This window comes from Chlamydotis macqueenii, chromosome 2 (assembly GCF_036417535.1).
Source record: "Chlamydotis macqueenii isolate bChlMac1 chromosome 2, bChlMac1.mat, whole genome shotgun sequence".
NCBI classification, from domain to species: Eukaryota; Metazoa; Chordata; class Aves; order Otidiformes; family Otididae; genus Chlamydotis; species Chlamydotis macqueenii.
In genome coordinates this window covers 139033572-139058273 of record NC_141557.1, presented here as the reverse complement: position 1 = coordinate 139058273, position 24702 = coordinate 139033572, and the positions used below count along the sequence as shown (strand labels likewise).

The 24702-nt window shown below is 39.1% G+C and overlaps 1 protein-coding gene across 3 annotated transcripts in view; it reads right to left on the bottom strand.

Moving 5' to 3' along the window:
- INTS8 (integrator complex subunit 8) overlaps nt 1-24702 on the bottom strand; it is a 27227-nt gene extending 2525 nt beyond the window's left edge. Inside the window, exons 1-24 of one of the 3 annotated variants that reach the window (XM_086741038.1) lie at nt 24539-24662; nt 23687-23751; nt 22841-23015; nt 22636-22724; nt 18578-18718; nt 18136-18207; nt 16998-17049; nt 15801-15983; nt 15174-15281; nt 14308-14463; nt 13719-13819; nt 12164-12305; nt 10918-10988; nt 10606-10781; nt 9836-9969; nt 9101-9211; nt 8230-8431; nt 7538-7659; nt 6299-6483; nt 4789-4822; nt 3989-4045; nt 3844-3905; nt 2619-2737; nt 189-292 (exon numbers count right to left, since the gene is read on the bottom strand). In XM_086741038.1, the coding sequence (XP_086597164.1) occupies nt 189-292; nt 2619-2737; nt 3844-3905; nt 3989-4045; nt 4789-4822; nt 6299-6483; nt 7538-7659; nt 8230-8431; nt 9101-9211; nt 9836-9969; nt 10606-10781; nt 10918-10988; nt 12164-12305; nt 13719-13819; nt 14308-14463; nt 15174-15281; nt 15801-15983; nt 16998-17049; nt 18136-18207; nt 18578-18696 (2310 nt within the window). In that variant the 5' untranslated portion in view covers nt 18697-18718; nt 22636-22724; nt 22841-23015; nt 23687-23751; nt 24539-24662. Of the gene's footprint in view, nt 1-188; nt 293-2618; nt 2738-3843; nt 3906-3988; nt 4046-4788; nt 4823-6298; nt 6484-7537; nt 7660-8229; nt 8432-9100; nt 9212-9835; nt 9970-10605; nt 10782-10917; nt 10989-12163; nt 12306-13718; nt 13820-14307; nt 14464-15173; nt 15282-15800; nt 15984-16997; nt 17050-18135; nt 18208-18577; nt 18719-22635; nt 22725-22840; nt 23016-23686; nt 23752-24538 lie in introns of all 3 variants that reach the window. The other 2 variants (XM_086741036.1, XM_086741037.1) reach the window with 2 other exon arrangements.

The window sequence follows — 24702 nt, the reverse complement described above, 5'->3', positions numbered from 1 at the left end:
AAAGCCATCTGTGCTTTGGCAAAGAAGCAGCTGCAGATTTCCTCTGGTCTTCAAGCAAGTGCATCAAGATTAAAATCTTGCAGGCTACAGGAATGTGTATGTGTTTAGCAGTTTGTCTCTACAGAGAATTTGGACGCTGTGTGAATCCAAAGAGAGATTTTTGTACATCTAATCCCATTCTACCTCACCTGGTCTGTGTACACATCCGGTGGTACCATCTTATAAAAGAAGTCTGAGCATACAGCTCCAGCCTGTAGATAATAGTGAAGGGCTGCTGAATACTGATTCGTTGCTGCAGTGGCAAAAAAGCAAAATAAGATCTTAAAAGTAAACACGGCAATTATTTCTCAGACTCAGATCAATTGTTTATAGAATTACTCAGATACATATATCTCATAGCTGAATTCTACTGGGAAAGTGACTTGCATATCATTGTTTTAAAAGCACAGACACACAGGAGGTAGTAAAACAGTGATAGACAGAAAACAACACAATCAGGAAAACCACCACCAGAGGCAAGTTCTGCCTTTTGAGAATTGCTTTTTACTTTTCAGGCACTGGATCTTAAATCCGTCAACCTTAGAGTGCAAAAGAAGTTTGCCTTCACTGAACTTAGCACGCAGGTGGTAGTGAAGGAGTTTAGCTGGTGCGAGTTAGAGAGGGCCAGCTGATGCCACCACACACCCTCCATGGTTCAGCACTAGCTTTACTCCCAGTAAGACCCTATTGAACTGACATGAAGACAGCCTTCAGGGGCTATGCGGTCAGAGCAGTCTGCTTGTTCACATTGCTTCTGAAACACAGACCTGACACGTGCCGGGAGCGTTCCAGCCGTCGCTCTTTCAGGTACCAGCTTCTGAGGCTCCCTAGATAAACACCCTCCTTCTGGGAGGATGCTCCACTTCGCACAAGCGGTAAATGCTGACAAGTTATAACCTTGAATCACTCTCCTGTATCTAAGGTGACAGCCCTAAATGCTGAATTAAGAACCATCCCCTCACCCCAAGGGTTATAAAGCATCTTCTAGACATATTTGTCTCCTTTGGAAGCAACAGGCTAGGATTTCTGCTCTACATCTTGCTGCACACCACAAACATCCTTCCAGTCCCAAAAAAAGATTTGGAAACATGAACCTTGCCTCCTGCATTAGCCCAAAGCACCAGCGAGTAGATGGCAGAGGCACAGCACATACCCAGAAAAGAAAAATCTGGCTTAAATGCTAAATGTCACTGAAGTGGTCTCAACAGGTGATTTAAGTGGAAGAAATGTCCAACTACCTTGGTTGCTCAGAGCCTCATCCAACCTGGCCTTAAACGTTTCTAGGGATGGGGCATCCACCATCTCTCTGGACAACCTGTGCCAGTGTTCTACCACCCTTGTTGTAAAAAATTTTTTCCTTATATCTACCTTCCCTCTATTTCAAAACTGTCATCCCTTGTTCTATTGCAACCAGCCTTGCTAAAGAGTTTCTCCTTGTCTTTCCTATAAATCCCCTTTAGGTACTGGAAGGCTGCTGTAAGGTCTCCCTGGAGCTCTCTCTTCACCAGGCTGAACAACCCCAACTCTCTCAGCCTGTGCTCATAGGAAAGGTGCTCCAGCCTTTCGTGGCCCCTCCTCTGGATGCACTCCAACAACTGTACATCCTTCTCATGTTGGGGGCTCCAGAGCCAAACGCAGTACTCCAGGTGGGGCCTCACCAGGGCAGAGTCGAGGAGGAGAATCACCTCCCTCGACCTGCTGGCCACACTCCTCTTGATGCAGCCCAGGATGCGGTTGGCTTTCTGGGCTGCAAGCGTGCATTGCTGGCTCATGCTGAGCTTCTGAAAGTTTACTCCTCAGTGCCTACCACTCAGCACTCTCTTTACTCATGCTACAAAGTAAGCCCCAGGAATTGACTCCAGATTGGGGAATAATTTAAGAGAGCAGAGTCTCACATAGGCTGGGCAAGGTTTCCCCAGGAAACAGCTGCCCTGGTACAGTCTAGCTGCATGTTGCAGTGCCCAGAATCTGAAATGCTTTATGTCCCAATTCTGCTGGCTGCTCTCAGCTGACAAGGGAGCATAAGCACTGGGGAAGCAGCTGGTGAGGACAGAATGACAGGAAAGAGCTCCCCATCACAACCAATACCAGATCAGGAGTTAATGCTTCCTCATTCACAAACCCTAGATACTCCCCTCTATAAAATACAGATCCTCTCTACTCTGCTCATCTTCTGCTCCAGTGAAGCTAATCTCCACACTTAAAAGCAAGCACTATTCACAGAACTTTCCATTTACTTAATGAAAAACCTTGAATGTTAGGGATTTGCATAATTATACCACTTACGGACCAACTGCATCCACCAAAAAAGAAAAGTTAACCATGACTCTTACAGCAAAAAGTTTCCCTTACCCTAAAAGCAAGCTTGCATGACCCATCAAAAGCTCTGTGTAAGCTTGTAGAGAGACTAACCTCCCAGACAAATTCACCTACACTATCACATCTAAAGACTTTTAAACTCATACATCACTTAAGCTTCTTTTCATAAGCAGAAATACAAGGAGAGTTATGCCAGGCAAATCTCAGAGAGGCAAGGTACCCCTAAACACATAATAAACACAGACATCGGTTTCACTTACCAAAATAAATATCTGCCTGAATAATTAACCAGAAGTGGTTGTTTGGGTTGATAGTCAATGCATAGCTGACTAGCTCTTTTACTGTAACAGCCACAGCTTCAAAGTCCACTGACTGAAGACTAAAGGGGAAAAAAAAAAAAAAAAAAAAAAGGAAGAAAAATAATTCTTAAGTTATTGTCTTTTTAAACAGTAATCTGATTTCACATCTAGTTTAAGTCCAAAGCACTTTGCATTAAGTCAAACAAAAATAACTCCAGGAAAGATTTAATGTTGACTAGGACTACTGTTGAACTGTTCCGATACAGTAAATCTCACAGAACAAATACACTCTTCAGAGACTTGGACAAAAAGCCAGGACTTCATCAGTGGCTGACACCATAAAAGGGTTTTGTGCAAGAATATATGTTCTCAGTTTCAAGAAGTTTGAAGACAACACCTGAAACCACTACAAATTTATCACAGTATCTGCATAAATGGCCAGAGGGAGCAATCTCTGGAAACTTGTGCAATTAGCTTGGAAAGGAAAGCTGGGAATGCTTTGGGACATTGCTTGGGCAGCCCTTCCAAAGCTCATGTGGAATCTCCATTTTTAAAAACGTTTTTCTCGTCCTACTGCTAAATTCTGTTAAGAATGAAAACTACTTTCTTCAGCTTGACCTTATAATATACACTGAAGTCTACATCAGTAACAATGAGGCTATCAATCAGACCAATTAAAGACAGATCAACAACACAAAGCATTACACACTTGCTCTGTCTCTCAAGAGTCATCTCTCCCAATGCATATATGGAATCTAAAGCAGTGAGGTTCTAGCCCCACAGAGCCTTTAAACTTTGTTGGAGAAATAGTTCAATCCAGCCAGAATATATCAATACATACCATACGTCACTTCGTATTTTGGCAATTACTCAAACATACCTCAAAAAACCCCTTAGTTATTTTGTATTAAAATATTATATAGTCCACTTAGCAACATATAGCTCAAAGCACACACCTTCAAAATCTCCCCAGTTTCTTGTACCTGCGTCTCCATCAGGACCATCAAATTAGGAGCAAAAATCTCACTGCAATCAGACCCATCTGCCCACAAACACATTAGGTATCAGTGATGCCCTTACATGGCAGAAATCACACTAACACACAATAACCAATAAACAGTAACTGGAACCAAACCAATTACTTAAACACGTATTTTGAAAATTGTATTTTTAATTATCATCTTACTTGGGGATGGATGAGGGCCAGATGGAAATGTGCTCTGCTGCAATATCATTCACAATATCTTCCTAAGAGTAGAAAGATGGTAAGAGAAATTACAAAGAGAAACATTTCAAGAAAACAAGATAAAACATTTATGATATATACTAACCCGAACATTATGAAGCTTGACAAACAGGGACAATATTGTGGTTAAAACCAATGGTTCCTGTAAGGAATAAAAAAAAAAAAAAAAGTAGTATTCCCATGAACTAACAAAACTCCACTTTCTCTCCTAAGCTTTAAAGCTATGCCAGAAATTCTGACATCATTATACCTTCCTCACTGAAGTAAAGCAATATTTTAAGAATCCTCCACCATAGGAATACTGCAAGAAAGTTTCTGTAGGAAGTCTTTAATTACTTCAGATTTTCCCAAATAACTCCTTGGATATAAATTTTACTTAGGTTTTACACATCTTTACATTGTTTCTGTGGCTACTGCCTAGCCTTAAACTTAAGCATTTAGTACAACCTTCTACACATTTATAAACCCACAAGCTATAGAACAATTTCCCTTCCTCTTACTTCTGCTGCTTAGTTAATGACACAAGTACTAGCTTCCTCCTCCCTCCAAAAGGAATGCTTTGATAGTTGGTATAAAATGAACTTCATGGTAGCTACAAGAAAACACACTCCTACTGTAACAGATCTCCACTGTCAGAATTCAGGTGTGGGGTTTTTTTTTTTTTTTTTGATTTTTTTTTTGTTTTGTTTTGGTTTTTGTTTGTTTGTTTTTTACACATTGCTGTATGGCAGGTATAGTAAATTAGTAAATTCAGAAGTTCTTCAGGTATATAAAACATCTGTATAGCTATCAGATTTTCTGAATTTAACAGGATAAGTCCAGAAAAATATTATACCAAAAGAAAGTTATGGTTGCAAACACATTCTCAAGACCACTATAACTTACCCTAAGCTTTTTGATGAAGGACAGCAATTCACTCCTAAATTAAGGAGACAAATACCCATGTAAGTAATCGTCCAGCGCAAATAACATACGCATGCCTAACACACTGGAAACAAGAGTCAGTAAAGCAAATTCTTCACCCATCAAAATAGTCCTTCACCTCTAAAGTTTATAAATGCAGGGTATGTAAGTGAAAACACTCAAGCAGGTCATTCACTTTTATTACAGTCACTGGAAAGTTTTACTTTTACCTTTAAAACAGGTTACGTAAGAGGTATCTGTTATTCCATCAAGCTATAAAAGGCATGCAAATCACTTTGTAGTAAGTCAACCGTTGACTGAATGGGAAAGCAATTGAACTGTACTGTAACCCTCCAAGCTAGGACTGCAACAATGACCTACAGGCTTACAGAAGAGGGTACACACTGATCATTTATAATGTACATTGATTTCCCTGTCATGTCACATCAGAAATTGTCATCATAAGATGATCCAGACAAGCACAGCCTATTTGGAAAAGGCTTCACTGCTTCTTTTCCATAATAACAACAGGGTCACTGCCCTTTACTGTTTGAATCGGAGGGGTTGGAAAAAGGTTCAGTATCCTAGAGTACATCCGTCCCAATTCCTTTTTCTTGCCAGAGTATACAACTGAAACCTACAAGCAAGCACATACCCTCTTCCACCCATCCCATAACAGTATAAGCAAAAGCAGCTGGCCTTCAGGCACACGTTAACCTGACTAGCTCAAGAAAGGCAAAGAAACAGTCAATAGTTTCACAGGGGCACCTTTCCCAAGTTTTTAACTTGGAAAGCTGTTCAACATAATCATACACTGCAGGATTTACTGTAATTGGCAAGTTATAATCATGCCTGGACTTAAGAACCAAGCTGAAAACACTTACTGAGTGGACAAATCAGAGAGTCTTGAATCAATCACTTAAGGTGAAGGCTGGCAGAGTTTAGGTAACCAACAGTGAAATTACTCCAGTCGACAATATTGTCTTCCTTTCCCTCTCCTGAGGGGCTCAGCTGAACTAGAATTTCATTTCAAGATTGAATAACATCTAGCTTTAGATACAGACACCTAAACCTAACTGTAAACACCTATCCCGTGAGCTAGGTGTTTAATATAGTTGTACAAGTAATTAACTGTTACAGTCAGAGTCTGCAGAGCAATTCTATTTGATGTAAAGCAGACACCTCCAGTCAATCAGCTAAACTGCCCTCTAGATGGACTTTACCGGAAGACCCACACTGATGATAATGGGACCACAGGCTTTGGTGTCTGTATGTTGCCCCGAATCCCACACATTTCTCTTCTCTCTCCAAGAATGAAAGTCAGCTCATCTCTGCTAATACCTAATGCTGCCAGTGAGCAGATTATTCATGCAATACAAGAGCTTTAGTTGCTGCCACCAGTCTGATACCAAAATCCAGACAACTCTTGAAGAGAACATGGGGTCAAATATACAATTCAACCAATCTTTAAAAGTAATTTAAGAAAACACACCTGTACATAATGCCCAGTGTCGACTCCCTGTGTTTTATCAAACTCACTCTGCCATCATTCCCTCGTTTGTGCTGGTTGGATACACTGCAGATTTGTACAACAACTTCCCAAAGGTCTTTAGCTGTCCGTCTACTTTCTTTGGGACCTGGAAGTTCTTTGCATGTAGCAGCCAGTAACTGTCCCAGCTATGCAATACAAAAGAAAAAAAAATACAGCAGCCACAGCCTCTCTGAACACTATAGCAAAGGAATTACTGATATTTAAAATGGCTAAGCAAGTGATTTAGAAGTTACAAACTACAAAGCAACATGACTAAACTTTGCAGCAGAGGAAACCGACGAGGAATCTGGAAGACAGGAATTAATAAAGGAAGAAATCCTCTGTTGTTCAGTTTCCTTAGGGTATATTTCATTACTACAGCCTCCAGAAACAAGCTTTACACTCTACTTAAATATGTGGCATAAAAGCATAAAATATAGCTTTACAAAGACTAGCTCCGAGAATTCCCTTAACTTTCATAAAATAATTACTCTGAACTGGAACTGGCACTTTGCTATACAGAAAAAGCTGAACCTCAAAATTGAAATTAGGAAATACCACAGGTAAGTAGAGCAGGCAAGAAAAAAATCTGTCCTGTAATACGATCTGCATTCAGCTTCATTGCCTGACTTTGAAGTAGAAATATTGCTGTAAAACCATTTTGAAAGCAAAGTTTCAAAGGAGGCAGTGCTTGAATGTCTCCAGAAATTCAACAATGTTGCTAGGTTCAAAACAGAACCATTAACAGCACATTTGGAAAACAACTGTCTTAGGAACAGAAAAACCACCAGACATGAAGACTGAGATCTGTACACTTCTCATACACCCTACATGAATCTAGGCTGAGTTCCAACTGAGAGGAGAGTCCTTTATGGAAGTGCTACAGGGTCTCAATCAGCTTATGGATCACAGCCACACATGCCTGATGCTTATGGAACCAACCTCAGTTAGTAGTCAACAAGGGCTAGGACCCAGTTTGTTTCATCTGTTCTTGCAGCACAGCCTCCATATCTTTGTGAACTGTCAAACACACTTGCTGCTTAGCCCTGCTGTCTTCTACACCAGACTTAATTCATTATAGCCCGAAAACCTGACACTCTTGAGACAGAAGGGTACAGGCTTTTAAAAGTACAAAAGACTTCAACAGGAAAAAGTCAATTACAGCCTGACAAGGCTTTGAGACAGAGCACAAATCATTACCTTCACATAAGGATTAGTTTGAACCAGAGGTAATGGAACTTGCATGGTCAAATACTCATTTTCACGCCAGTTTAACAGGAAGGCAACACATTCTTCAGCTATAACTTGTCGGAGAGGAATATCTGGAAGAAAAGGGGTTCTCTGCTTCACTTTCAGGTTTTTGGTTTGTTTTTTTTTTTTTGAGAAAACAGTATCATATGAAAACCAGCAAAACCCATTCCCTCTGATTAGCCATTTCTGTTCCATATCTATCACAGAAAAATACGACGCTTAGCCCTACAAGGGGTCTAATCTCTGAAAATTAGGAGTAACAACAGCTTCCTCCAACCATAACAGTAATATGTTACTCCCTCATTGTGAAACCATGTGGACTCCTTTAACAACCAGCAAAACTTTTCAGGTAAAAATGCAGATATGTTTATCCTGTTCAAATCCTTTAAGTGGCACTAAACAGAAACTGTCAGTGTTTAGCAATACGTAGGCATCATGATGTTGCTGTTCTCATGCCCAGTTTCCAACAACTAACCAAACTTCTAAAGACTCACTAAGACCATTGCCAAACTTCACTATTGTTTTTCCAATTATACATCTAAATAGTAAATCTACAACACAAAGATGGGTGTGGTGTTTTTTCTCCTCTCTCTCAAACTTTGTGCCTTACTGTGTCCTAGGAAAGACAGCAACGTACTTACCAGGTACTCTCATTTCCAAATATCCTCGGACTCTGCTTATAAGATCAGAAGGAGGACGTTCTCCAGAAACACCAGCTCCAGCTTCATGAGTGTAAATGTCCAAAAGTAGCATTTCATTCAGCATAACTTGACGGAGTTTTGGAGAAAACTCTGTCACGAGCTCCAAGCAAGCAGCAAAAAGCTGTTTAGCATGGACAAAATCCTGCAATGAAGAGGATATGCATTAATGATTCCTAACGGATTCATACGGGAAAAGACTAAGAGTTAAAGTGCTGTTCAGCTTTACCGTGGCTGAATCAGCCTCAGCATCCATTATTGTTAGCATTGCTCAAGTATCTCACAATCACTATTTACATTTTTGAGTCCTTTGGACTTGCTATTAAGCTTAACAGTTCGAGATTTTAAAACAAAACAAGAAGTAAAAACATACCAGAAGTAACTACTGGCATATTAGGTACAGTTCAGTTTTACCCTGTAGTTTAGCAAACTACGGGATTGTCAGTTACAAGGAAAATAGAACAGCATTCCAATAAATTCCTTATGTAAAACAGTTAGCCAAAAGAACAGCACTTCATATTAGTAAGCCAAATCACCACTGGAATTAGATGCAGCTTGATTTAGTATAGAATAATCAAAACTTGGTATGAATGAAATTGTTTCTAGGCCCAACTGACTGGAAAGCCATTGTCCTTGCTCTACAGACAGAGCTTTCTGAGACAGAAATATTTAACCATTATGACACACAGAGCTTGTTACTACATCTCCTTCACCTCCCAATTTTTCAATTCGTTTTCTCAAAAAGGGCTTCTCATTTTCAGTGCTATTAAAACTCAATTGTGCACTCACCAGTAACTTCAGACGGCTTGCTCACCTTAATTACACAGCAGTGTAATCCCTTCGCCATAAGGATGTAGACCAAATCCCTAGTCAGATTGTCTTTGATTCCTAAAATAACATTGCCGTAAACATTTGGTACTTCCCACTGGGAGAGAAATACATAGGACATTTGCACAGAAAGAGGTTTTAGAATTCATACCACTGCTTAAAACATTAAAAACAAAACTCAAGATACTGAAAATTATTGACATCTAAGGACCAACTCTTTCATTTTTACATCTCATCAAAAGTAATGTATTGTTCATATAGAACTACAATAAAAATGGCTAGCTGCCCTACTGTTTTCATGCTCTGAATGTGCAATAATTGGGAGAGAAAAAAAAAGGACAATAAATCCTTACCAAAAAAAAAAACCAAAACAAAACCCTTCCTCTCTCCTGTGCCCACCTTTTATGACAGGAAAATCAACTACAACAATATTGTTAACTAGTCAGAACACTGAAAGTAAAAGCTACAGAAATTCATTTTCTCACAAGGGAAGCTTGTGATACAGCCAGTAATTCCTTAAAACAAAGGTTATATCTTTTGTTGTTATACTTTTCATAGAGAAGGTGAGTTTAGATACGTACCATCATTCATATCAAACAATTGTTATGCGGGGGAGAGGAACACATTGAGGATCTATGACAAAATGTTTGCTATTCATTGCAGTATGATACCTAACCAGTCCTTGAATTACACTCTCTCCTGACCACATGAAATACATTACCTTATTTGAAACTGTCCAGAATTGGCGTTCTGAAGTCATACCATGCAACTCAATTAAGATCTGGCGAATCCTCCAAGGATCTACCGACAATATGAGCTGATGTTCAAGCTGGCCAATATTGACACTTGCTGAAGCTAGAAGAAAAGCAATCAGGTCTCCAGAACATTCTTTCTCAATGTAGATGCTTACATTTCTTTAGTATATAGCATTTTAAGCATAATACAGTAAGAACAGTAGATACATCAGTGCTTCTGCAGGCCCCACACATCCTTTCATGCCCTTCCACAGACAGCTTGTGCTAGCCTACCAGTTCCCCTGACCTAAAGGATTGTATCTGGGAAACAAACTGGCCAAAAAGATCTGAGTTTCACTTTGGTAGGCTGAGAACTTCATCCAGATGGTACTCTCGGTTCAGCTCATCACACAGTCACACGAGCATTAGTGCTGGTGTAAGTCCAAAGGCAGGGTGTCCTTTCTGGGAACAGCTGCCACAGCCAGATTTGGGTCAAATGAAGTGCCACACCTCTCTTTCACTTGGTCAGCTAGGACATATTCATTTAACTGTATCCATTATACTTAGTTGAGATATAAGCAAAAAACCAGCCACATTCTTCAACAAGGAGGACATTCACCAACTAAAACCGAGAAGTATTCTCTCTCAAAACATTCTCTCTAAACTTTTCCTGCAAACAAACCAGGATATAGTAATGTCAAGCATGGGAATAGGTAACTGCCTGCATATAAGTTAAAGGAAATACTGTGAATATTACCTGGGATATCATAAAAAGAAGTCACAGGTTTTGTGCACAAGTTGATTCGAGGCGATCTCTTCCGCATTTGATCAATGAGCAGCTTCCGTTCATCATCTTTCAGCAGTTTAATGAACAGCTCATGAGATGAAATCATGAAGACAAGCTGAAGATCTTCCAAACCCAAACATACGGTTCTAAACAAATAGAAGTTAGTACATGAGCAGGAAGAAGCTGCTTATTTTTCCAGTTATAAGTTCTCAAAACATTTATTGTGCTGTATTACATTGCTTACAAAGTGTAAATTCATATTATCTTAATACGTGTACATACTTCAGAAATGCTGCCATTTTTCTCTTCAGCACTTCAGAAGCATTTTCCAAGTTTATTGATTTTGAACAAACCTGGGAAAGAAACCAGTGAATAATTAAGCAGTCGTTTAGAACTCTTAAAATATTTAGTTACAGACAGTGTTACTGCCCAGTTTTCTGACTCACGATTAGTATCAGGCAGCAACCCTCTCTCTCAAGGGAGGCAACAAAGTTATCTGATAAACACTGTAGCCACCACAGATGGATCAGTTTCTTTCAACCTGTACACAAAACAGGCTGTTTCAGAAAACTATAATGTTCCCTCAGACACCACTCATATTCCTTTTTCCTATTCCTCTGATACTCAGGTGTGCTGACTCAGAGTGCCACAGTATCAGTCCGCCTCACAAGATCACTAAGTACGTAAAAAAGCTCTTTTACACGAGTTTAAAAAGTGAACCAACATTTCTAAGTGCAAAATCGTAAGATTCACTAGGAGTAACAGTTTAAAAAAAACCAAACAGTAGTTGAAAGCTAGCTAGATAGATGAATTTAATTGCCAGCTTGCAATAAATAGGTTTTTTTTGATAAATATTTAAGTTCTAATACAAGCAGTTGACAGAACAGCTTTTGCTTGCTCTGAAGTACAGAGTACTTGTGAGCCAGTTTTTGCCATGTGCTTCAAGAGACAAGCAAAAGGTGACTCAAATTAAACAAAGATGATATGAAAGTAAGAGCAATGCAACAAAAGGAGTAAGTTTTGTTTGAGTAGTAACAGTTTCCTAAAAAGCTTCTCCAAGGGCAACATTTTAAGTCTCACATCTATAGTAACTCGGGATCATTTCATGCCATGCTAACTTTTACAACAACACTGGTAAGGGAAAGTGGTCTTCTTCAATAGATACTTCTTTTTCTACTATCTCTGTCTTGGAGAATTTGTTTCTTTGTTCCTTGAAAACAAATGTTCAACAATATCTCAATATAATTTAATGATGTAAGGAATCACAGTAATTTCAAATCCAAGCTGAAGCAACAGATAAACATTGTTTCCTTGCCAACAGATGGAAATGGAGCTATGAACACAGATGCAAGACTGATCACAGAGTGTAACTGTGAGGAGGTCGAACAAAGTTTGAGAAGTTACCTTACAAAGTATTTTTCTCTGCTTCAGAAATTTGAGCATAACTTGCAACAATAATGCAGTTATACGGGGAAAGAGATCTCTCACTAAATACTGTTTCCCCTTCTCATTTCAGATAACTTCTTACCTCAAGGAGGTAGTCTATTTTCTCTTTGCTGGGTTTCAGGAACAGTTGACAAAACTGAATATCAATTGTTTGACCCTGCAATACATCACAGACTGTGTTGCACACGCAGACTTTGAAACAAACTTCATCCAGAGCATCATTCCTGCACAAACACAAAACTAAAGATCACAGAACTTCCCTGACAAAGAGGTGGTATCACAGCAAAGCTTCAGGTGCCAGATCCCAAAACAAGTTTGGAGCACATGCCTCTGTCCAAGACCGCACTCTGAAAAACTTTACTGAGGATCTACTTAAGTTCATCCAGGACTTCACTCTTTTTTAAAAGAAAATTCCTTCCCTGCCCACAGCTCTGTTTCACACACAGATTCCATTCAACCTGAGCACCACTGGAACTCCAACTAGAGCAGTCCAACTTGACACAAAGGTGCATCGCTTCTTAGCAAGCATGCTCTGAGCATAGCTGACAGCCCAAAAGACTTTAGGAATATTTATGCATCTCAGAACACAAAAAAATTAGACAAAAATCAAAACAAATAACCAAAACCTATGGCTTCCTTCTCTTAATCCCTCTCTGTGCGCCTTAACTAGATTGCAAAGTCATGCTACTTCATCCTTCTCTGTCTAGTACTCATCACTGAAGGTGCTCCATATCAGCCATATCATAGATGAAAATGACCCTACACAGTGCTAAGATCCTCTTCTAAGAGACACTTCGTTAACCCCGTCTGGCTAAAGTGAAAGCTGAATTCAGTAACTACTGAGCTCTTACACAAGCGGCTGTCAACATCGATACTTCTTTTTTTCTCACACGTGTGTTTGTAAAACTCAGCCTCTCTCACTTCAACTGAAATACTTGTAGGCACCTTCCCTTCAGAGAAGAATTATCATCATGATTATATGGAGATGCTTTCCACATAGCTCTGATTCATCTCCCTAATCTCCACAGAAGGTTGAATTTTGGATGAGACCATGTGTTCAGCATTTCTCAGTTGGGAGCCATCCACAAGCTGCCCTTGTAACGTGCCTGCTTCTCTCTCCTTATTACAAACATTTTCTTATCATAAATGCACCATACTAATTCTTCAGCCCTGGGCAAGTTCATCAGTGGACAAGGCCCCTCATCACAGATAACTACACTGCCAGTGTTCCCAATGAAGTACATGTCTTCTACATACTGCGTAGTATGGTTAGCCTGACCAGCTTTGACTTCAGGTTTTATAAGATCTCTAAAGTGGCACAAACTCAGTTACAACTTTTATACATATATATATACACACACACACATATATGATTAGTTACGTTTACCACTTTACTTATTCTTTTTATTTATGTAAGTGTTAATATTAAGTTTTCCCATATATGGCCACAGTGAGATACATCACAAAATAGCTCCTTAGCAATAGTCTGTGTCTTCCAACTAACAGAAATACAGGCTGAAGTTTCATGTAGGCAAGTAATTTGTTGTTAGAAGATTTTTGTATACTTTCCATGAAAAACATAACTCATGAAAATTGCTTTTCATCATCATGGAACAGATAATTATTTAATGTCTCACCCTTGTTCAGCTTTTTGGAAGAGCTCTCTCAAAACCGATTGCCGGAACTGAACAGGTAAACCGAGGGTTAGATTATCTTCAAGGAATATGTTCACTAAGTCCTATAACACAACCACAGTTGCAATAGTCAGCGGATAATGCAAAAGATACAAAGTAATTTTCTGTCTGGTAAAAATGATCAAACTAACAGAAGCAGCTTGCACCCATATGTAATACTAGAATTCATTAGACAACCAGAAAGGGACCAAAAAACTAGCATCAGAGAACCAAAAGGAAAGAAAAAAAAAAAAAACGGACTTGCATATCTCAGCAGCAACATTCCCTGAAACCCAAAGAATTAGATTCTACCTGAAAATTCCATACATCAGCTAGTAGGAATTATTTCCATTGTATGGAATCCAAGATATTTTAATCTAATATGTATCAGATTATGTTATATTCCTATATACATGTGTTCTAAACCAGTATGTTAATGGTAAACTGGAACACTTAAATTTATATTAAACTCTCTATCAGTTGAGGTGGAATCATCTATATGGAATGATAAAAAAGCCCTTCAAATGTACGTGGGTTTATTTAAGCACCCTACCTGATAGTTGCCAGATTTCATACAGCTATGGATTTGACTATAAGGAGTTATTTGTTGAGATGCATCATCAGAAGATGAGGTAAGAATTCCACAAGCTTGGCAGTACCCAGCTAACCGTTCTTCATCGATGGTAAAATGAAGTGATGATGAACCATTCTGAAAAGTAAGAGTGAATCAAATCTTAGTGGCCAAAATATTATGAAGCATAAGCTTAATTTGGAAACACAAATGGAGACTCAATTTCCCCAAGTAACAGTAAAACAACAAAAGAATGTATGTGTATACATTTTTTTTTAAGTTACCATACTTTTATATGTGCTCTTTACAGCTTAGACCATGTTTTGTCTATTTAAATAAAAATCTGAGTTTTGCAGTTTTGGGAATATAAATACAAAGCTAAATAAAAAAGGAAGGATACCTTAACTGTAAATTACAATGTCGTATTTTTAAAAAGGTCAGAACATAGACAATGTGATTTCCAAGGGAAAGTTGTTAGATAAAAAAGAATAGGAAGTGCTGTATGTTACCTTCCTTAAAAAACACATCTTCACAATCAAAATACCACAATGGACGCAGAATGCACTGTTCAGTCCAGTTAATACTAACACTAGTGATGTTATTTTTTGCATTTCTTGCACCAATACAATTTGTGTAAGAGAATATTCATTACAAAATGTAGACCAAAGTAGCAATACATTGCAGTTGATTAATGTAATTTCAAAAAAGGCACAATGTAAAAAAAAAAATGCCATCAAAATCCCACCAGGTGTACCATTGATAGCTATTACATTGGTAAAGAAGGAAGCAATAATTTGGACAAGTTTCTTCTAAGAGTTGAACATGCATGCTAATAAAACACTCATTACCTTTGCAATCAACTCCTTTGTTTTGAAAAACTTTTCTTTAGCATTTTCATGAACAGCTGCATTTGTAGATCCTTGTTGAAAATAGATTGCACCCAAATCATAGCAAACCTGTGAACAGCATTACATAAAATACATTATCTTGGAAATTTATGTAACATTGAAAGTAAAGATTAAGTATTTCAGCTGAAACCTCATGTGCACTTTAAAATATTCCTAGTTTTATCTGATGTTCCAACATAGACTACATACCCTTCCCCATATATTTCAAATGTTTCCTCTTTAATTTCTCAGTATGAGAAATTCTGCCCAGCCATTACAAAGTTACAGAATCATTTCCACATAATGGTTAAGAACAATGCAATAAGCTGTCCTTATCATATAATGGTTTACTCCAGAGGGCAAGGGGAAGTGAGGGGGTGTGGGGATGCGTGTGTGTGTGGGGAAGCAACAGTACTTAGTTTTAAAAAAGTTCTAATAATGTAAAAATGAAGTCAGTAATATCTCATCGCATTAAAAAAGAACACAGGAAACATTAATAGAAAAATACTGCAATTTAATCTCAAAAATACTACTTAACACTTTGTCTAAAGAAATAAATTTAAAGCTTTAGTATAGAACATAAGGTACCTGGCACTGTATCTCCTCTGCACTGATTTTCAGTCCAGCTGTGGAACACTCCGTTTCTCCATTCACCATACCAGGCTCCATGACTAATAAATCCAGAGTTCTTATAGTGTGGACATAAAGATCTTTGTTTAATTTAAGCGCTCCTTCTAAGACCAGGATGGAATCTGCAGCCTGCTCTTTCAACTGTAGTAGTTCAAATGCATTGAAAAAATTAACCTCTTGGACTTGAGTTTAAACTAACACTAGAAATGTTAACAGTATAGTAAAAGCATAGTTAAAAAAATTTGCCCTTTACACCCATCTTATTGCTTTGTAGAATCTGTTTGTGTATTTCTTACACAATAAAGAAATTTGTGACTTCTACTTCAGTTTCAGATACTCAGAGAAACAGGATCAAACCCTTACTTCCACTTGAAACAAAATATTTTTCTGTTTCACAACTTCTTATCTGTTTTTTTTGAGTATTAAGTTATGCAGCACAGTAGAAATTTTAAGTTTTTATTTCACAACTGAAACAAAACCAGCTTCTATGTGAAAAGCAAGATTTTTTCGAAGATTTTGATGAATTCGTAAAACAATTAAATATTATTCATGCTCACCTATTTGAAAAAAATATGAAAAAGTAAAAGACTGTAGAAAATGTATAACACGAAATCTTCAACTGATTCCAAGTAGCACAAGAGTAGGAAAATGAGCTAAGCTACTTATGGAAGTAGAGGGTTTGTTCTTCCTCTTTCTTGCTTCTCTCAAATGAAAACACTCTAAGCACAACTAGTATTCTGTTGAAAGCTACATACAGAAAACACTTGGCTACTAAATCCTTTTAAAAAAAACAAAACAAAAAACACCACAACATTTCAAGTGTGGAACTTTGCTGCCATATTATTTTGCAGCTCAAGCACAGTATTGTCTTAATTACTAATCACACACTGATTTTGTAGAGGCTTGCTTAATTCATACGGCTCCAAGGATGGGCTGATGAAAGAATACTTCAATCACATAAAACAAATTCCATGCTACATGCAGTGCAGAGACAACACTGTCCAAAATCCACACAGTGGAACTGCGGCAAATACTAAAAGTGGCAAATATAATATAAACGTACTGAATCCAACAAAACTTATTAATTGTTTATTTCCTGTCCACTCATATTTACATGTGAATTCAAGCATAAATAATAGGGGAAAAAGGTCTCACCACTTTCAAAATATTATCAGTTAGTTCCTTTTCTTGCTGCATCTGGTTCATCCTGGAAAATACAGATAAGAGGTCAAGATCTCAATCATAAAGCAAACCTACATGCTATTTTACTTTGTGTTCTAGACCACAACAACTCATTCATAGTTAAGTTTTGCTAAATTACATTTTAAACATCATAATCCAGGACCACCAACTGTTCATATCTATCCATAACTGAAATATATAATTATATAATGAAAAGATAATTTTGGATGAGAATGTGCTTCAATAAAATGGAAGTTACCAAGTTCTTTTTTTTTTCTTTAAAAATCAGACTGTTAGTATTGGAAAAGCTATCATGAAGAAATTAGCTTGCATAGCATCAAGTCTCTTGAAGTTTCACTATATAAATCTTTCTGAGCATGTGTCAGAGGCAGAAGTGTCTTCATGCGTTTACACAAAAATTAAGTGTTTTTAAATTATTTCCCCATACAGAATTTTTTATTCAGGATCAGACTCCAATACATATAGTAAATAGGTATATACAGATTTACAGTAAAATGACTAGTAGTATTTCTAATCAACAGACTTAACAGATTCTATCGAGTGTATGGACTAATGCTAATCACAGAAATGTATAACATAAAAGTCAATTCCAAGGGCAGGTTGCAGCGAAAGCTACACAGCTTCTAGAATGCAAAATGAACACTGACTTTAAATTATAATTTATTACCTAACAAAGCAAATGAAAATATTTCATTATTTCTCAAGTTATCACACATAATGTGGCAAATTGCTATAATAAAACAACAGCATTAAGCAAGCTACTCTAAATCAAAACAGGATGCAAGAAATGTATCTTGCTTAAACTACAAAATAAGCATTTCGCCTAGGCAAAGTGCCATCTCCCTTTCATGCCTCTATGAAGTCACAGCGATCATAACATATTAAAAGACTGAAATGACAGATAAGTACATATATGTATCAAGCACATATGACAAGAAACAAGAATATACTTGAAATAAATCCAGGTTTTCCAAGCTACAACTAGTCATTTTAAGCAACTGTATGTTATTAACATGATTTAATCCAATTACAAATTAAATTTCTGATGACAAAATACACAAAGTCCATATAAATTATACATGTAACTTACACGTTTAACTGAGGTGGACCAGGTTTCACTTGCTTTACAGGAAAACTACTTTGAACAATGGTCCTTATGGCCCTACACAGGGGAGAAAATTGAGAAAATTCTCTCAATTTGAGAAAATTGACATATATTATACCATCAGAATACATGCTCTACTCAAGACTACATCTGGTATTTAAGAAATGCTCTTATGTCCATAAAAGCTAAAATAGTAAGATTTTTATCTTTATAAGGTGACAAACCACTACCTTGACTATTTTTTTAGGGAACAAAATCAGCTGTAGAATAGCTTTTTAGGCTCAGCTCCTCTCTATAACCTATCTAGAGATCACAAAATTATTATTACTTTGAGATTCTTTCTCCTTCTCTGTACAAGTAAACAGACAGAAGAAAACATTGTTTTGTTCTATCATGAATTTAAGATTATTGCCTTGAAGTAATTTACCATCTGTTGTAGAGCAGTATTGCCATTGCAGTGGTCGGAGGTAAGCTGGACAGGTCTACATCCACATGCTTAGTTCCTGGGGGAACTTTGCTGATACACAGAAGTTCATTCAGTAGCATGTTCAATACAGGAACAGACAAGCTATTAAAAAAAAAAAAAAAATAAAAGAGAATCAGATACTTCATACAGCAATCCTACTTCTGGAATGTGTAAACAGTGTACACTGCTATTGAGTACTCTATTATTGATTAATATCCCAAGGAAATAAGGGTAGTATCTTTATTTAGCATAATGAAATGCTCTGTATCTGATGGCATTCTAGACCAGTGTATTGGGTTTGCAGGGCAAGGTTTTGGCAGCAGAGGGGCTACAGAGGTGGGTTCTTTGAGAAGCTGCCAGAAGCTACCCCAACATCTAATAGAGCCGATGACAGACTGCTCCAAGACAGACCCACGGCTGGCAAAGCCCGAGCCCATGAGTGACTATGGTAGTGCCTCTATGATAACATATTTAAAAAGGGGAAAAAAGCAGCAGCAGAGAGACGAGTGAGACTATGTGAGAGGAACAACCCTGCAGACACCAAGGCCAGAGAAGAAGGAGGGGGAGGAGATGCTCCAGGCACCAGAGCAGAGATTCCCCTGCAGCCCTTGGTGCAGCCCATGGTGAGGCCGGCTGTCCCCCCGCAGCCCATGGAGGAGCAGAGATCCACCTGCAGCCTGTGGAGGATCCCACATTGGAGCAGGAGGATGCACCCGAAGGAGGCTGTGACCCCACGGGAAGCCCACACCGCAGCAGGCTCCTGGCAGGATCTGTGCACCCACGGAGGACCCATGCTACAGCAGGTTTGCTGGCAGGACTTGTGACCCCACTGGGGATCCGTGCTGGAGCAGTCTGTTCCTGAAGGACTGCACCCTGTGGGGGGATCCACACTGGAGCAGTTCGTGAAGAACTGCAGCCCATGGGAAGGACCCACAGAGAAGTTCATGGAGGACTGTCTCCCATGGGAAGGAGCCCATGCTGGAGGATGGGAAGAATGTGAGGAGTACTCCCCCTGCAGAGGAAGGAGCAGCAGAGAAAACATGCAATGAATTGACTGCAACCTCAATTCCCCATTCCCCCATGCTGCTGCAGAGGAGGAGGTAGAGAATTTGTGAGTAAAGTTAAATCTCGGAAGAAGGGAGGAGTGAAGGGAGCTGTTTTTAAGATTTGGTTTTATTTCTCATTATCCTACTCTGATTTGACTGTTAATAAAATTAAGTTAATTTTCCCCAAGTTGAGTCTGTTTTGCCTGTGACGGTAACTGCTGAATAGTCTCTCCCTGTCCTTATCTCAATCCACAAACCTTTCGTTATATTTTCTCTCCCTCATCACCCTGGGGAGGGGAGAGGAATGAGAGAGCAGCCACATGGTACTTCGCTGCCAGCTGGGGCTAAACCACAACAACCAAGTGTGTAAAGCAGTTACCAGTATGAGCAGCATAAGCCAAGCCCAAGTGGAAGGTTGCCCTGAACTACTACTATGTACTACTGCATTAGTCCACACAGACGCTCCAGCTGTGATCAAGCTATCACTTTAAACTAACAAATACTGGTTTTACTATGTGAGGTTCAGGAATCTTGTTTTCATTGGCAATAGTAGAACATCATTCAACTGTTTATAACAGCAGAAGTTTTAGAAAAAACTGAGCTCAAGCTATTATTTCATTCCTTTTTAACTACCATGACTTAACCTCTGGGTATAATCAGTTAAAAAACAAATGCATGTTTCTTAATTAAGAACAATCTTAGGCTTCATGAGCTAACAGAATAAGAATTCTAACTACTATATAGAGATGCTAAATGAGTAGTTGAAAGGACTTCAGATTGGTTCTCAAAAAAAACCACCAGACAGACAAAACAATCCTATCAACACCCAGAATTAGCCCAATAGTGTCATACAGCAGGACTAATCTTTAAATCAGGATTATACCTGTATTTTAAGAAGTAAAGGTGCCAACTGACAGAAAATGCATCATGAATGAATATAAATACAAATTCCTCCTGCAAGAAGGGAAGTAGCCAAAAAAAAAAAAAAAAAAAAAAAAGAAAAGCCCTCTTGTACACTTTCACATACATCTGCTTTCAAAACATATAAAAAAATCCTATCATATACTAGATACTTTTGGCCACACAGTATTTTCACAACTAACCACAATAAAGGTTCCTGCTAATTCTCTACAGCTGTGCAGTGTCTTGCAAAGTTACTTTGGCAAGCAGTAATCTCACCTCACAACACTTCACTAAGGCAGAAAAACACGACACAGGTTAACAGATGACAAAAATATTATTGGAGGGACAAAAAAAAAAAAGTAAGATAACTTCATTGGTAAAAATCAAGGACATCTCATTCCAAGCCCTTTTACAGTTCATTATAGCACATGATAAAAAAAATAATTAAAAAAAAATATTATAATACAGAGAGAAATACAAATAAAAGTACATAGGAGGAAACAAGCCCTACCAGTAGTTTGAAGGACTATAGTTTTTTTCAAAATACTTCTGAAATTAAAAAACTTCTACATAACATCATAAAGAAAGTATGATTTGTAGATCAACTCAAAAGAAATAAGACAATATAGCATGACTTTTTTTTTTTTAAAAGAAGTTTTAACACACTCAGAGTCAATGTAACTTTTATCTAACAAAGAGATTTCTTCTTCCAAGGTGTTTCCAAGCCAAGTATTTTATTTAATATCTTTTTCAGTGATCTGGAAGAGTGCATTGCAGGCACTCTCAGTAAGTTTTCAGATGACACCAAGTTGGGTGGGAGTGTTATCTGCTTGAGGGCAGAAAGGCTCTATGGAGGGACCTGAACAGGCTGGATTCATGGGCCAAGGCCAACTGTACAAGGTTCAACAAGGCCAAGTGCTGGGTCCTGCACTTCGATCACAACAATCCCATAAAACACTACCGGCTTGGGGAAGAGTGGCTGGAAAGCTGCCGGCCAGAAAAGGACCTGGAAGTGCTGGTCGATAGCTGGCTGAGTATGACCTAGTAGTGTGCCCAGGTGGCCAACAACATCCCAGCTTGTATCAAAAATAGTGCAGCCAGCAGGAACAGGGAAGTGATCATTCCCCTGTACTTTGCACTGGTTAGGCCGCATCTCAAATACTGTGTTCAGTTTTGGGCCTCTCACTACAAGAAGGACTCTGACATGCTTGAATGTATCCAAAGAAGAGCAACAAAGCTGCTCAGTGGTCTAAAGCACAAGCCTTATGAGGAGCGGCTGAGGGAACCATGGTTGTTTAGTATGGAGAAGAGGAGGCTGCGGGGAGACCTTATCACTCTCTACAACTACCTGAAAGGAGGTTGTAGCAAAGTGGGTGTTGGTCTTTTCTCCCAAGTAACCAGTGATAGGATGAGAGGAAAGGCCTAGGAAGTTTAGATTGGAATTAGGAAAAATTTATTCAGCAAAAAGGTTGTCAAGCATTAGAACAAGCTGCCCAGGGAAGTGGTTGAGTCACCATCCCAGGAGGTTTTTAAAAGACGTGTAGAAGTGGTGCTTAGAAACATGGTTTAGTGGTGGACTTGTCACTGTTAATGGTTGGACTTGATCTTAAGGGTCTTTTCCAACCTAGATGATCGATTCTATGCAAGTTACAACTGTGGCAAGTATTATCAGTGTAAAATCTTAATGAGACAAAATGTAGTTCCCTAACATGCTTACCACTGCTAGAGTAAAGAAATTCCCAACTGTTCTACCTCATCAGACCATTTAGCAGCAGAAATTATGTGGGTTAAAAAAATACAAAGGGAAAATGCAAAGGTAGAGTTTGTCTGTTTCAACAACAGTCAAGTTCAGTGATCTAGTTCACAGATATATGGAGCACTTTACATCAGTGAAACTGGAGTGAGAGCTCCAGCTTAAAGCATGTCAGAATCAGGAAACTTAAGCTAGTTTTGTCACTAGTTTTGATTAAAACATAACCTAAAATTCATCTTTATGCATTTCAGATGTGCAAATCTTAATGCCTAAGACCCGCTATTCTTCCTCTCTAAATTATAAACAATAGACATTGCCTTTATCAAAACCCTTTTCTAAATCACAGATGAAATCAAACTTGATTTCAGTTGTCACACCCAAGAGTCTTCTTAATGCAAGAAAGATGCTGTCAGAACAAAAAGCAAGACCGTTTTCCATTTGTTTAAAAAAAAAAAAAAAAGAAAACCAAAAAACATCTCAAGCCACTTCAGTAACTTCAGCATGAAGATGTACAGACTATACCTTTTTTCTAATATATCCAAATCCCACTTCAGATGAGCAGCAACTTTAAGAGCAAGAAGTTTTAAAACACGGTTTCTTTTGTTATCAGGTGGTGGCTGGACTTGGTTCTGTTCATTCACCGATGGTTTCGAAGCTTGTTCCAAGAACTGTACAATCAGCTGTACAGGTGGTGGATCTGCAAAAAACCACAGCAACTCTTCAAATTCTTTGTAAACCCAGAAATTAAGATCTCTGTTTGTAGCTCTAAAAAGAAATTATCTCCTTGTCATTTACACAGCTGACATTGTCACCTGGCAGATTCTAATCCCAAAGTGTGTCTTGCTTATGCTGACTCAAGCCAGACTATTAACATATCTTCCTTTAACTTTCAAGTTTATTTGATCATGGTAAATACACTCCTATATTTTTACTATATTGATTACGTTTCCGCACTTGCGTCTACAGAAAATAAATGCTGCCTATTAAAATCACAAGTTACATGTTGTAAACAAAAAAAACCCACCAAACAAACAAACAAACAAAAAACCCACCCCAAAAAACCTACTGGTAATTCTTCTCTCTATTTTAAAATATATCTAAAAGCAACGGCTAGCTAGTACTTCTGAATACATTTAGGAGATACTTTTGGACTGATTTTTTTTTTAAGTGCCCCCAAGTCTCTCCCTTACAATAAGACAGTCTCTCCAGTACTTTTGAGCTGTTTTGAAAAACTGAAGCCAAATTGTAACTATTACACTTTCATTGAACTTCGTGAAACATTAAGACTAGTATTAATCACCACTTAATTGCAAAATAGCAGAATAAAATCTAAGAGCAAAGATATAGCCTGACTACGCTTAAATTTACTTTTTGTAGATGCAACACCGTCCCAGGTTTTCCTGTTTCCTCCACCTGTTGGTGGAATACAGGTACTGAAAAAGACAATTCCCACTATGATCGTCAAAATATCAGCTACTTTTAACTGCGGTCACTTTCTTATAACACATCAGACTAGGTTTCTGTTTATTCCAGGTCTATGAACAAAAAGCAATTGCAGCACTGAACCTTTAGGAGGACTCTAGTTCCTGGCGCTAGCGAGACTGCTAATAGGTGAAAGCCAGCTGCAAATTGTAATGATTTTTACAAAATTCACATTGTAAAAATAAACAACTTGTAACATTTCTGCAAACAAAATTCACACACACGAAAGGAAAAGTGATCTATTACACAGGAAAAATGGAGAAACGAAGCTATTAAATAGGAAATTTTATGTAGGACAAGAAAAAACACATTCTTGTTTGCGTTAATAAGGCTGCACAGCCGTAGCTACACGCCCACCGGGCCTGACGCCGCTGTCTCACCCCCTCACCCCGACCTCCCCACCACCGGAGCCGCCAGCAGGCCCCTCCGCACCGCCACCCGCCCACCACCTCACGACCCCTCCGCCTCCACACCCGCCCCTCGGGCGGGGGCTCGTTTGCCACCGCGGTACCCGAGGAGATGCCAGAGGCGAGGAAGGGAGCGACGAAGGAGGGCGGGCGGGAGGCGGCGCCGGTGCGCGGCCAGCAGTAGGCCCCGGGAGAGCGGAGGCAGCGCTGTAGGCCGCAGCGGCGAGGGGAACGGGGCCCACATGGAAACGAACGAACGGGGCCCGCGAGGAGCCGGGGAGCGACGCCAGGCCGCGCCCAACGCCGAGGGGAGGCGGCCGCCCGCACGCACCGGGAGAGGGCTTCTGCAGGTGCTGCTCCAGCAGCGACTCCTCCAGCAGGAACTCGAACCAGGAGGTCTGCGGCGGCGTGCAAGGCCGGCTGGAGGTGGCGGCTTCCCGGTCCGCCGCTTCCGCGCTCATCGCTGCCGCCTGCCCCGAAGGCACCCCCGGCAAA